This window comes from Chelonoidis abingdonii, chromosome 9 (genome assembly GCF_003597395.2).
Source record: "Chelonoidis abingdonii isolate Lonesome George chromosome 9, CheloAbing_2.0, whole genome shotgun sequence".
In the NCBI taxonomy this organism is placed as follows: domain Eukaryota; kingdom Metazoa; phylum Chordata; order Testudines; family Testudinidae; genus Chelonoidis; species Chelonoidis abingdonii.
This window is the reverse complement of record NC_133777.1, coordinates 72,520,132-72,534,346: the sequence shown is the minus strand read 5'-3', so window position 1 is coordinate 72,534,346 and position 14,215 is coordinate 72,520,132. Positions and strand designations below refer to the sequence as shown.

The window sequence follows — 14,215 nt, the reverse complement described above, 5'->3', positions numbered from 1 at the left end:
TTCATTCAGCTCTCTAGCTTATCCCCTGCAGCTTTCAGATGGTTTCTATTAGTATTCTGACTGAGAACTCACTGATGGAATTAGTGGGAAACCAGACTGTCAATTTATTTATACCCAGCCTCAGGACATAACCACTGTGCATGTGTAAAGCCACTGAGAGGCAGAGAATACTTTCTGTGTGCGTATATATATATATTGACTGCAGGTGAGTTTATAGCTGAAAGCTGTTGCCCCAAGGATTGAAGAAGTGGCGGATAGTAGGAGAGAACACCTTCATGGCATTATTGCCCACCGAAGGTCCCTTTTTTTCAACTCAGGGAGCAGTCATTTTCCCTAAAATCTCCAGTCTACCTATGGGTATGCATGTCTTTTGGCTTTTAATTTTGCTGCACTTTTAGTTTTCCTATGCTAAGTCATCTCCAGTTTAATTCACAAAGTCCTGCAATCCCCTGTATCATCAGGTGAACATGGCGAAGCCATGTTGCTTGCAGCTGTGGGAGTGTTTAATGCTGCCTTTTTGCCTCCAGCACCATAGCTATATCATTAATCCTGTGAAGCATTGTGAGGGCAGTTTGTCTAATGACGGAAACATTTATCTACGCATACAGCAATGCTGAATATTAACAAGCATTATTTACCATGAATTACTGTACCAGCTCTGGTTTGGAGATACCTGTTATCATAGTCGTGTCCTGGCCAGATTGTGGCTCAAGTAATTACTGTCCTCCTGCCCCAAATTCCCCTCTGATTGTGAGATGGTATGTGTTGCTGGCTCCCAGTCCAGTTCCTACTGGACATGTGTCTGCCTCAGAAAGTCCACCCTGACTTCAAGCACTGACTGACACCCTAGCTCACAGTTTCAGCAGGGGCTGAACTGGTCCATAGAGACATGACTAAGCTTTTCAGCCTCTTGTGATAGATAAGATCTACTCTACTTCTGGTCAACTGCATAGATTTCTAGATTTTGTGTATTCTTATATAAGAAAAGTGGCCCAAAAGCTTGAAATGGAATCTCAGTGCAGCTTTCTCCAATGATATGAGAATTTGGAAGAGAGAGTCAAGGAATCACAAGTGTCTGTGGTTGGCAAAACATGTGCAGCTCCCCTCTGCCCCACAGTGGCCAAGAGACAGCTCCCTTGTCATCCCATAACAGGATATCTGCAGAAGGCAGCACGCTGACAAAGGACCATGTGAACCTAGGAAGTCTGAGGAGGCTCAGTGCTGCGTACTAGAAAGGTAAGGTCTTGGAAGACCCAGCCTGAAGGACACCTTGAACAAAAATGCAGTGAGACGTGGTTGCCTAGTTCACTAACCTGTAATGCTGTGGTAACCAGACCACATTCTGTCACTGGGTCCTCAGCCAGCGCACTTCAGTGCAGTATGGCCAGTGTCTCCTACCAGCCACTTACCAGACACAGGCACAGATTGGCACTTCTATTGCATTCTTCCTCTGCCTTCTGCATTTCATACAGTGGGTATGTGTATGGATGCAGAGATCTACATCAACAGTTCCTGGCACTGCTGTCAGGAGCTATCAAGGATGTTAGTTTTATATCTCAGTTCTGTCAACACCTCTACTTCCTACTGTAGTCAGGGCACACCCTTTCAGCAGTGGGTGAGGTTGGAAGGGGAAGGAGGGGAGAATGAGAGAAAGAATTATGTGATCTAGCTGAGTTAAAAAATAAAAGTCTCTCTGTGTTTGAAGTGAATAAAGTGTGTTAACAAGTAATCCTCTAGCTGAGATTTCCAGCTGTTACTCCTGAGCTGTCTGATATCAAAGCAATATGGGACTATGGTACGGCAGCTAACTTCAGTGCATGAGCAATTACAGCCTGATGTTTCTCAGGTATATCACAGTTTTATTATTATTATTTCTCCGCTCATAGTTTCTTAAGGCCTCTTCATATCCTGAATAAAACTCTGGGGAATCATAAAGCCACAGACAGAGCTTTAGCACAGTCGCTGCTTGGCATCTCTGGGATTGATAAGTATTTAATGTGTTGCCTTGATCTTGGAAGCAGGGCCTTGCGATACACCCCAGAGGAAGCCTCAAGATGTTCTCTGTGTATTCTGCACCTGAGAGAAGCCCTTGTCACTGTATAAATGTCAGATTTTTGCTTCTGCTCTCTGTGCTTGAGCCAGGCACCTCCGTCCTTTTTACCTGGACATAATCAAAAACTGTCAAAAATTATTTTAGAATAAAATAAATAATACATTTAAAAACTTGTTCAGAGGCACCAAGCACTATCACTGCCTTGTGTTTATAACCCTTGTTTCCTGTGCCTTATCTGTCTGGTTTCTTACTATTATTAATGATTTGTATTACCATTGAATGCAAAGCTCTATTGCAGGGATCGGCAACTTTTGGCATGTGGCCTGTCAGGGAACTCCACCAGTAGGCTGGGATGATTTGTTTACCTGCAGCATCCTCAGGTTTGGCCAATTGCAGCTCCCACTGGCCATGGATCACCGTTCCAGGCCAATGGGGGCTGCGGGAAGCGGCGCGGGCTGAGGCATGTGGTGGCTGCCCTTCCCGCAGCCCCCATTGGCCTGGAATGGAGAACCGTGGCCAGTGGGAGCTGTGATCGGCCAAATCTGCAGATGCTGCAGGTAAACAAACCGTCCTGACCTTCCAGCGGATTTCCCTGATGGGCTGCGTGCCAAAGGTTGCCAATTCCTGCCATAGCTCATTATGTCTACACATTTAGTCCCTACCCTGAAGAGTTTACTGTCTAAGAGATTTGCTCAAAGTTTTATAGCAGGTTACTGGGAGAATGGGGAGTGGAACCCAGCTTATCAGACTCTCAGTGCACAGGCTGCTTTGTCTTTGCATTTTACATTACCGCTTTATTTCAGTCGGGCAGGTATTTTTTCTTTTTCTTTGTCTCTTGTGCCTGGTGTATTTTTGGTTGCTGTATTATTTTATTTTATTATTGACGATGATAATAATTGCAAATTTGTAGTTTTGTCTCAGAAGGAAGGAGCAAGAATTTAAATGTATTTACCATGAAAAGCTGCCTTTGCCAGGGCAGCTTTAATCCCAAGTGACATTTGCACATACTGTACCTGCCAAACATAAATGGTGGTTTTCTCATAGTCCTTGTGGGCCTGACAAACTTGGCAAAAGTGTTTGCAAGAAGTGCAGTAGTTTATGTGAGAAATCTCTCCTTACTTCCATCTAGCAGGCACTCTTAGCTCAGAAATAATCACAGCTTGCACTTACAGAGGGCTGCTCAGTCCCGCAGGGTCCTGAAGTGCTTTATAAATCTGACAGAGTCTGTACAGGGAGAAAGCCCATGAGATCAGAGCTCTGCCTCCTCTAATGGATTAATGGAACTTTCGTGGCTCTGTTACCCCTAAGACGTTCAGTAATAATACATAGTAAACATCCAAGCCCAGAAATAAAGGCCATATTGGAACGGAGCTCACACCATTCACACAGCTGTTCTCGGGAATGTAAGTGGGGGCTTTTGACCATTACTAAGGAAACAATCTTTGGTAGCTCATATCAGAGGGGGAGCTACAGAGAGGTTTTGTGCTAAGGAGACCCATAGGATTGATACTGGCAGAAACAGCAAATGTTCAGTGATTGGTTCTGCTCCCCCCTCCCCCGGGTGGGGTCAATGAATGCCAAAGTTGAGGGGGAGTTTACAGACACTTTCTCACTCTTGTATTTGTGGGCTTCATTCTGTCTAGCCCTTACACAGCATACATGGAACTCCCACTGGTTTCATTAAGAATTACGTGCAGCAGGAGAATCAGGCTCCTGATTTGTTTCATTTTAGTTGTTGCATATTTTTTGAGGGAAACAAACAAACAAACAAAATATCTAGAAATGGTTCAGAATTTGGTTTCTTCTGGGATCAGGACCTAAAAGTTTGCCTACTGTTTTCAAGCATTACAGTCCATTTAGACCCATAAAGCTGCAATGGAAATGTCACTGGAACTGGCTTTCTTGTGAGGTTTCTGGCGTTTTCTGCGTCTGGTTGGATTGGGAAGCTCGTGACAGCCTCCCTGAGAGTGTAAGCACAAAGATGCCATTTAATTTCCCTCTATATGAAAGCTTGACCAGGACTCCTTTGATACTGGACCATCAGTTAGGGTTGCCCAAGAGGAGCTGTTCCACCTTATTCAAAGTCAGAGAGACTTGACAAGGTACCAGATTAGAGATGGGTCTGACCCAAACCCTGATCTGCACTGCTTACCAAATCAGATTCAGAGCCTCCCAGACTTTGCAGAGGTTTGCAGTCCAAACCAGGAACTACATCCCCATATTTCATAACAGGCAGGACTCCCCTGAATTTTGAGGTGTTGAAAATCCAGCTCCACAGTTTGCAACCTCAGCCTGTCTCTGCCAGGGAGACACCAGTGTTTAGTAGAAGGGGAAGCTCCTCAGAGGTGTTTGTTATTTTGTAATTACTTTGTTATTGATTTTTGTAAACTATTGGTAACTTGTTAAAAATCTTTTCCCCCTCCTTCCTTTTTACCTCTGCCACTGCTAACAGCTTACAGTGGCACAGCTCATTTGCCTTCCCATGGCTCAAGGAGACAACTCTTGCTTTAACAGAGAGGAAGTGTGGTCTGATGTTCTGAGTGCAGGGCTGGGTGTGGAGCCAGGAATTCATGGAGTCTGATACTTGCTCTTACAGTGACTCACTCTGCAGCCATAGTCAAGTCCTTTGAACTCTCTGCCTCAGTTTTCCCATCTGTAAAATAGAGGCCAAAAAGACCTATAAGGAGCAAGTGCAAAGTAAAAATAGGTATTTGCAATCTTTGACCGATGGAATGAGCATGTGGGTTCAACATTTTGGGGTGTTGTCTGGTTCCTTTCATTGTCCTGCCTCTAAACTTTCCTACCCGGAGGAATACTCCAGAGATCAGTAGCCTATACGACATGGTAACTCTTCTACCCTGAGCTGAGTGATTCCAGACTCATCACTCCAGGCTTCTGTTTTTCACCAACAGGGCCTGCAGATTGGAACGCGAGAGCTGGAGGAAATGGGAGCCAAGTTCTGCCTGGGACTCCTCATCTTGCAGCTCAAATCCTTGCCCTGCAGCAAGAAGCTGATGGCTCAGGCAGCAGCCCTGCTGGATCCGGAGGAGGAGATTGCAGACCGTTGGGCACAAAGGTCAGAGTGAGAGCATTACTAGAGGGTCCTTCTCAGAAGGGGTGTTGGCAGGGAATAGTCTTAGTTCCACATTTACAGCACCAGCCTCAACCACAGCCTGAGATGCTCATTATCAATGGGGAGACAACTAATTCCTAAAGAAACCCATAGTGGAGGCAACAGTCCATGAGGTTAGCAGTGCTGCCCTGACCTGCACCCTTCCGACTGGGTAAATTAGGTAGAGAAGGAGATGGTCCTCTCAGACTTTCCACTCACTTTCCCTTCTGTTCCATTCATTGTAGTGGCATTGCCCTGAAGGATTCTTTATCTGGGGTGGGTGGGGTGGGTCTCACAAATCCTCTTCCTAGCTATTCGAAGAAGAGACACTCTCCCCATCAGAATCTGTTTCCATCACCAATTAAAGGTTCCCTGAAGAGTCTCCCACAAGGAAATAATTCTCTGAGAGCTGCAGGGAAGGGACTGAGTACTGCAAATTCAGAAAGGAGCTCATCAGCAAGCTTTAGGAATTCTAGGCTTGATTCGGGAAGGGGCGAAGAGCTCACAACTCTGCACCTGAAAGAACTGGACACTCTTAGAGAGTCAGCTTGTGGGTCTGTGACCCACACAATGAAACCTTGACCCTACTGTTATTTTGGAGAAGCTTCTCTTTTTAAAGTGCTAAATTCTGCTCTGACTATCTTGGGTGCAATTCCATTGCACTTGATGTCAGTGGGGTTGCTTCAGTGTAAGTGAGAGGAGAGTTTGACTTGGATGTATGTCAGAGTACAAAGAACATAAACTCAGGTGTCTGAGGAGATAGGGAGATTTCTGTGTGCATCACCATTCTCACTTGCTAGTGACGTGCATGCATCAAACTAATGTTTTTCAAAAAGAAAACCCAGTGACTGATACGAGTCAGCGCTCCCCCTACAGGTCTTTCATCAACAGATTCTTTCGCTCTCACCAGTGAAAAAGGCAAGTTGTGTAGCAGAAATGCCCCAGTAATTTATAGTGGATTTCCAGTCTTCCCCTTCAGGGATACTTAACAGCCATTAGTACCACCTGTTCTCCATGCTGGAGACCGTATTTACAATCTTGTTCATCATTTTTAATGTTTATGGAGGGAGGAATGAAAAAGTCTAAAACATAGAGATGCTCCTTTGGATTAGTCATGCTCACTTGTACGTGGGAACATGAAGCAATTACGGTGTATCCCAAACACTGATTGTGCCGCGAACAGCGCTCCGACAAGCAATCAGCATGTCATTAGAGAGAACTGCTTAAGCCTGGCCAGACAGACAAATTCCAGGCATTAATCAAACCCTGACTTTGGAACTGGAGCTGCATAAGCCTTTGAGATACAATAACTTCTCAAATCGGGAGGAAAAAAATCCAAACACCTACTGAAGCTGGACAATGAAATAAAGCCAGTAGGTCAGGTGGAACTAGTTAGGCCAGAAATGATCCTGGCCTTTTTGCCTACAATTAAGTGGAATCTTTTTGTTATCATTTTATTTGCTTGGTTTTATTGTGATGTTCATTCACCTCAGCCTGTTACAGTCTTGGATGAGAATGGAACTGGGTGTACCAAAATAATAGGAAGCATACTTATTCACACACAGTTGTTTCTTATTTAGCCATGTGCAGGGGGGTCGGACTAGATGATCATGATGGGCCCTTCTGGCCTTAAAGTCTATGAGTCCATGAGTTTAAAACAAATTGTACTGAAAATTTCAACTGATCTTGCAAGATTCCCATAACACAGAAATCTAAATCCACGTAGGATAAGGACATGAACTGTTAGGTGTCTACCCAAGTGGAACCAGTAGTCCCTCTGAAATTTGTCTGGAATTAATTAGTATGTCACCATCATCCAGTGATGTAATGTGTTAGGCAGCGTGACACCTGCAAGTACTCACAGGAACTATCTTTGGGCTTGGGTGGGCAGAACAACTGGAATTGTTTGCTAAACATGTGTTTGCAAATCAGGTAGGTCACTGAATTTTGAATTCCACCCACTGATATATCATTAGAAGAGCTTGCTGTGGGAATGTGGAACAGGAACACGTGAAACAGGAAGTTTGATAACGTATAAAGTTCTTTATATATGATCAAATGGAAATGGTTGTGCAATGTTGTGATTTCAGTTCAGCACATCAAAATTCAACTGCAGAGTTGATGTGACTTTAGTTGAGAGACCTGCCTCATGCACTCCAGAATATGAGTAGGAACTTTACTGTAGGCAGTGTAAAAATGCAGTGTGCAAAATGCACATTGTATACAGACAGGAAAATAGCTCTTTCTAGGTCTAATATACACTAGCAAAGTATTCAGGAATGATTTCCCACCAGAGCAGCTTCAGTAGTGGTAGTAACAATGGGGGAAGCTGCTGGCTTGTTGGGAGCTGCATAAGCTGTTGGCTTATGCAGCTCCCAACAATGGGGGAAGCTGAAGACAAGGTGCAGGTTTTTTCACTGCCCCTGTACTCCAGTCTTACGCAGTGCAGGTAAGTGGTAAGAACATGGGAGTCCTACCTCAACTAGTGTTTCCAGTGTTGCTATTAACAGTGGAGTCGCACTAACAGAAAATTGCAGCTATGAAATTTGCTAGTGTAGATGTATGCTTTTGGGCTTGCAAGAGAGTAAAGTTTTGGTGGTTTAATACCTATGCTGTCATTGTCTTTTGATTACAACAAAGGTGTGTTGCATTCTGTGGTCTGTTATACTCTCTGCTACTGAGAGTGTAAGTAGAGTAGAGTGAAACTACCGACAGTACTTTTCCTCCTTTTGGCAAGTGGCAGTAGATTTTGAGGCCTTGCATATTGGTTTCCCATTGGAGGAGAAATCAGTCAGGCAGGGTCTGGGTATTGTCTGAGTGCAACTTCTTTTATTTATTCTATATACACCAATCCTGGAGCAGGTGTGGTTACAAATGGAACCCAGCCGAACCCCTCTTCCAGAAATCTCAGGAGCAACACCAGAGCCCAATTCCCAGGAAGCAACTCTGTCCCAAGAAATGTTAGATGGGGAGGGATCTGAGTTACTATAGAGAATCCTTTCCTGGGTGCTGGCTGGTGAGTCTTGCCCACATACTCAGGGTTTAACTGATCGCCATATTTGGGGTCGGGAAGGAATTTTCTCCAGGGTGGATTGGCAGAGGCCCTGGAGGTTTTTTGCCTTCCTCTGCAGCAGGGGGCATGGGTCACTTGCTGGAGAATTCTCTGCAGCTTGAGGTCTTTAAACCACAATTTGAGGACTTCATTAACTCAGTCATAGGTTAGGAGTTTGTTATAGCAGTGGATGGGTGAGATTCTGTGGCTTGCATTGTGCAGGAGGTCAGACTAGATGACCATAATGGTCCCTTCTAACCTTTAAGTCTATGAGTCTATGACTTGAGGTAGAAAGGGAAAAGCAGGCAGCAAACTCTCCGGCTGTTTGTGACAGCTTTCCAAAAAGGAAAGTGCATCACAAAAGGAACAATCACACAGCATGTCTCCAAAGACTGTGCGCTGCTTCCACACTAACAAAAGAACTTGTAAACATATGTGTAACAGAACTGCCTGGTGATTTCTGCTGAAACAGTTTGCACCTGTGATGCTGGAGAATTTTCAAGCATCTTTGGGAACTGATGGATTCAAACCTTGGTGAAAACAACTCATTTTCTTTGATACATAACTTTTTGCTGCCAATAAGGTGACATTGTCCCCTGATCTGAGTGAAGATTTTTGTTCCAAATTTGTTCCTGGACAATTTTTTTTTTACCTTCACATTTTTAAAGACAAGGGTTTTTTTCCTGGCCTTTTATTTTCACTAGAACTAGACCAGTGTTTCCCAAACTGGGCTGGGCCGGTTTGTTTACCTGCTGCGTCCACAGGTTCGGCCCATCGCAGCTCCCACTATCTGTGGTTCACTGCTGCAGGCCAATGGGAGCTGCTAGAAGTGGTGCAGGCTGAGGGACGTACTGGCTGCCGCTTCCAGCAACTCCCATTGGCGTGGAGCAGCGAACCGCGGCCAGTGGGAGCCGCGATCAGCCGGACCTGCGGACATGGCAGGTAAACAAACTGGCCTGGCCTGCCAGGGGCTTTCCCTAAACAAGCAGCATCCCAAGTTTGGGAAACACTGAACTAGACAAAAATTCAAAATGAGTCTACCCAGTTTTGTGACATGTCAAAAGAGGATATGTGAGAACTAAACACTATTACACCCGCTACAGGGAGATAAATACACTCCAAATGAGAAATAAACACCTGATTGTGCAACAGCCCGTACTCACAATGATGGGTACTTATTCACATGCATAGTGTCATTGAAGTCCTTGACACTACTACATGATGGATGGTTCCTCCATCAAGTCCTAAATTTGCATATATTCACCCATGCACACCTGTATGCACACTCATGTATACAGGCTATACCTGTAACTGATATGACTGGCCATTCTGTGACCCAGGGGTTACATCCGAGTCACTAGAAACACTAGACTAAGACTCAGGGTTAAGGTAAAGGATTAGCAGCCTTCATTTAATAGCCCTTGCTTTTCTGATGGTCTGTCTGGAGTAGCTAAGCAATCCCAAACTGTTGTGTTTTAGCTCTGGGTCTTGCATAAAACCCAGGATGGATTATTCAGGGACTGTGTCTGCTTAATTTGTTCCAAAGAGCTGGAAAGGAGCATAGAGCCATTATGACAGCGCTCAGCACAGACTGGTTAGCAACTGGTAAGTTACAAACTAATTCCATTACCAGACTGTTACATTTTATGTTCCAGTACAAAGCCCCTTATTTATTCTGGGCTCGCCTCTGGTTGCACTTGCACCAACTTTCATCAGAGTTACTGGTGTGATTCCTTTGACTTTAGTGTAGCTCTGGGGTAATGAAGGTCAGATGAGACTCTCTACTGGTACCAGAGGAGTTAGACACAACTGGATTTTGGTTTTGTTCCCTCAGCAGTGGCACATCAAAGAGGTATGTAAATGAAATGTATCTGTCTGTCTATGTCTGTGTCTGTCTAACTTAATCTAGTCTGTATCCTGTATACACATTCCTAAAGCACTCATCACCACGGTACTCAGGGTGACAGGGCAAACTATGAAACGAGAAATTAATCCAGCACTGGGTATAGTTCTATCCCAGACTTAATTAACTGAGTGGCTCATGTGAAACTCTTGTAGGTCCTAGTTAGTGAAGTCAGATCTTCTAGTCCTCACAGATGTCTCTGTCCATTTCTTTTACTTTTTAAATCACTGCAGTTTGTCTCCTGCACATGTTTGCCTTTGCCCTGGGTGTCTGGTGTGCTTGCCATTGACTTGGCATGTCAGCCCTGACAGCAAACATTTCCACCTGTCAGGGCTTATATCTATATATGTCTTTTAATCCTCCCCTTCTCTAAGTGGTCTCTTTCTTTCCCCACTGCTGGGAAGGGGACGACTGGGAAGGAATAGACTGTTTTTGTGCACTTGATCCAGCTCTGTCAGAATCAGTGGTCAGTAAATTGGAACAAACCATAGCAGTCCAGTAAGCAAGTTTTCTGATGGAAGGTTGCCATATGAATGTGGGATTTGTCACACCAGATTAGACCGGTGGTCCTTTGCATCCAATGAAGTGTTTTCTTGGTAGCCAATGAGTGGTGCTTCAGAGAAAGGTGGAAAAAAACTATTCTTGGCCTCATCCAGGGATCGGCCACCTTTGGCACACGGCCTGTCAGAGAAAGCCCCTGGTGGGCCGGACCAGTTTGTTTACCTGCAGCATCTGGAGGTTCATCCAATCGCAGCTCCCACTGGCCCTGGGTCACCATTTCAGGCCAATGGGGGCTGTGGGAAGCAGCGTGGGCCGAGGGATGTGCTGGCTGCCGCTTCCCACAGCCCCCATTGGCGTGGGACAGTGAACTGCGGCCAGTGGGAGCTGCAGTCAGCTGAACCTGCAGATGCTACAGATAAACAAACCATCCCGGCCCGCCAGGGACTTTCCCTGATTGCCAGAGTTGCCTATCCCTGGGCCTTAGTCGATAGTTTGGTATAGTACATGGGCCATCTTTAGAAGATATTGCACTGTGTAATGAGGTAGTGTTTACCCTGTGAGCTTTCCAGACTAACTCCAGGGTTCTTTACTCAGCCCTTCCTCAGAAAAACCTTCAACTGAAGTCCCTGTGTGTTATATCTGATTAAGGCCTAAGGAAAAATTGAGTAAGAGCCTTGAGATTTGGCGCTGTGTATGTGTGATCAGCTTATTCCCTAAAGCATAAGCTTTGGGAGTTTCGGTGGAGTAATTCATATGCAGTAGCAGAGTAGATAAGGGTAAGTCCCATGTAATGGCAGAATTAATACAAAGCAAGTGCCTTGTAAATACATGGTACTGAATCCTACCCCCATCCTGTTAGGGTAGCCAATGATTACCTACCCCCACCCTGTTAGGGTAGCCAATGATTACCCCCAACACAATGATTCCCACCTTGCGTGGCGCAAAACCACGTAGCAGCTCTGTGCCTTTCCAGACTCTCCCTGTGCCCTGTAGTTAGCTCAGACCTTCAGGAGCTCCCAGCTGGGAAGATGAAGTGCCAACACATGTTTCGGACATCATGTTTTCTTGACAATAGGTTTCATGCCTCATTTACCGTAAAAGCAATTAGGTTTTAGTCAACACTCTCCGAGTAGCTTTACATTTGTCATGGCCAAAAAGGGGTTGGGAATTGTAACTATTTGCAGCAAGTTCAGGAGAGAAAAAGAAAACCTGTTACAATTTTCCACTCACTCTGGATGGATGGGGCTGCTCTCCCTTCCCTTCCCCTCTTCCCTCCAGCTCATGTCTGCAAGTGTTGTGTATGTGCAGCAGGCATGCTGAGTTACTATGCTGAGGCTGGCATTTGCAGTGTCACTGAGCCTTTTTGATGAGTCAGCAATGATTCATCTCATGTTTCTCCACTGTCTCTTACCTTTCTGCAAGGGAACAGCTGTATCTCCCACCCCTAAGGGCAAACACTCCTCTTTCTGCTGTTAATGGCAAACAGAAAGCTTAATAACGGCATCTGCCCCTGGTCCACTTCCAGCTGTGATTTTCTCAGCTCCCACATCCTAGCCAAGGGTGGGCCAGGTTATGCTGGGAGAACAAACACCTGCGTCTGCATTTCCCCACTCAAGGAAAATCCAGGGCGCTGTGGTAAGCTATTTGTCATTTAGTAGGTAGAGCTCTGTCCTTTGACCTGTACTGAACCAGTGCATCAGCATGATGATAGGGGTTGCTGGTGGAGGTGCCATCATTTGACTGAGACGTACAACTAAGGTCCTGACCATTCAGTGGCATGAAAGACACTATTGCACTTTTCATGAGACTAGTTTCTTGACTCTGCTTTTTTGGACAAATTCCACTGTGGCTAAATGCATTCAGACCCCTCCCATCCTCTGAACATCTCTGGAAATAGAGACGTTTCCCTTCATTGCTCAGATGTTGGGTCGATGAGTGCTATACAATTGCCAGTAGCTTTAATTAAATTCAGCGTGAAATGCTGTGCCATGTAGCTGGTGCAGAATTTGTTGTGAAGAGCAGTTTCTTATTTAAAAATACTGGCACAGTGTCTTTGCCATGTGGGTTGATCTGAATATGTGCTCTGAGCTGGTCCCTCACTACGCTGGCCAGCTATGGCTGGAACCACAGGAAAGGCCCCCAGCCCCTTAGGGCCATGTATCACTCTCCATTGACGTGCCTCCCCAAGAGGAGAGTAATACACTCCTGCCTTATGGGTAGGGCCATACCAAATTCACAGCCATGAAAAACACATCATGGACTATGAAATCTGGTCTTTTGTGTGCTTTTACCTTATACTATACATATTTCACAGGGGAGACAAGTGTTTCTCAAATTGGGGGTCCTGACCCAAAAGGATATTGCCTCCCTTACTTATGCACAGCCTTCAGATCTGGGCAGCTGGAGAGTGGCAGCAGTTAGCCGGGCACCCAGCTCTGAAGGCAGTGCCCCACCAGCAGCAGCACGGAAGTAAGGGTCGCGATACCATACCATGCCACTCTTACTTCTGCACCGCTGCCTTCAGAGCTGGATGGCTGGAGAGTGGCAGCTGCAGACTGAGGGCCCAGCTCTGCAGGCAGCAGCCTAGAAGGGTGGCAATACCATACCATGACATCCTTACTTCTGCAGTGATACTGGCAGTGGCTCTGCCTTCAGAGCTGGGCTCCCGGCCAGCAGCTGGCACACTTCAGCTGCCCCGCTCTGAAGGCAGCACAGCCTCCAGAAGCAGTGCAGAAGTAAGGGTAGCAGTACCGCAACCCCCTCCCCCTCCTTGACAATAACCTTTCGACTCCTTTTTGGGTCAGAACCCCTACAATTACAACGCCATGAAATTTCAGATTTAAATAGCTGAAGTCATGAAATTTATGATTTTTAAAATCTTATGTCTGTGAAATTGGCCAAAATGGACTGTGAATTTGGTAGGGCCCTACCCATTGGATCTGAAGACACTTGATCTGCCACACTGCCAGTCTCTGGCATCCAAGGGAGCAAGCTTACACACTGGGTTATTGTTTGGCAATGCAATTTGAAATGAGAAGCTGCACCTCTTTCCTGCCATCCCTTTCCCCTGCTCACCCTGTAAACTGCAATATACCTTTTTTTGTATTACAAGAGTCCGGGCCCATTGAATTCTTTGGAAAGTCAGCCAAGCAGTACTGCCTGTAATTAATACATTTGATTTTCCAGATACTTCACATAGGCTTCCACTGGTGAGCCATTGTAATACAGCAGCTTTTCATTAACACTATCCCTGTCTCCCTCCCCTTGCTCTTTTTCATATAATCCTATTGATTTTTTAGATTAGGAAATAACCTGCGAGCTGTGTGCCCTCAGTGATCGTTATCAAACAGCAACCCCAGACGTGCCAAGGAGTGTTCAGACCCTACACACCTGCCTGAGAGGTGGTTAATTTATCAAATAACATCTAACAACAAAAAGGAAGGAAATGGTAGAAATCAAAGCTAGGAACTTCAAACTCACATGGAAGCATTGTTTGCTGATGTGTCTTGATGAGGTTGTTCAAATTACCCATGTGTACAGACTTGACTGGGCTACAGATAATGAACTCAGATATTTCCAGCAGACATATAGGCT

At 45.4% G+C, this 14,215-nt stretch overlaps 1 protein-coding gene across 1 annotated transcript in view; it reads left to right on the top strand.

Moving 5' to 3' along the window:
- AGBL1 (AGBL carboxypeptidase 1) overlaps positions 1–14,215 on the top strand; it is a 377,222-nt gene that overhangs the window by 262,279 nt on the left and 100,728 nt on the right. Inside the window, exon 22 of the mRNA XM_032806521.2 lies at positions 4,966–5,129. Coding sequence (XP_032662412.1) covers positions 4,966–5,129 — 164 coding nt within the window. The remainder of the gene's footprint in view (positions 1–4,965; positions 5,130–14,215) is intronic.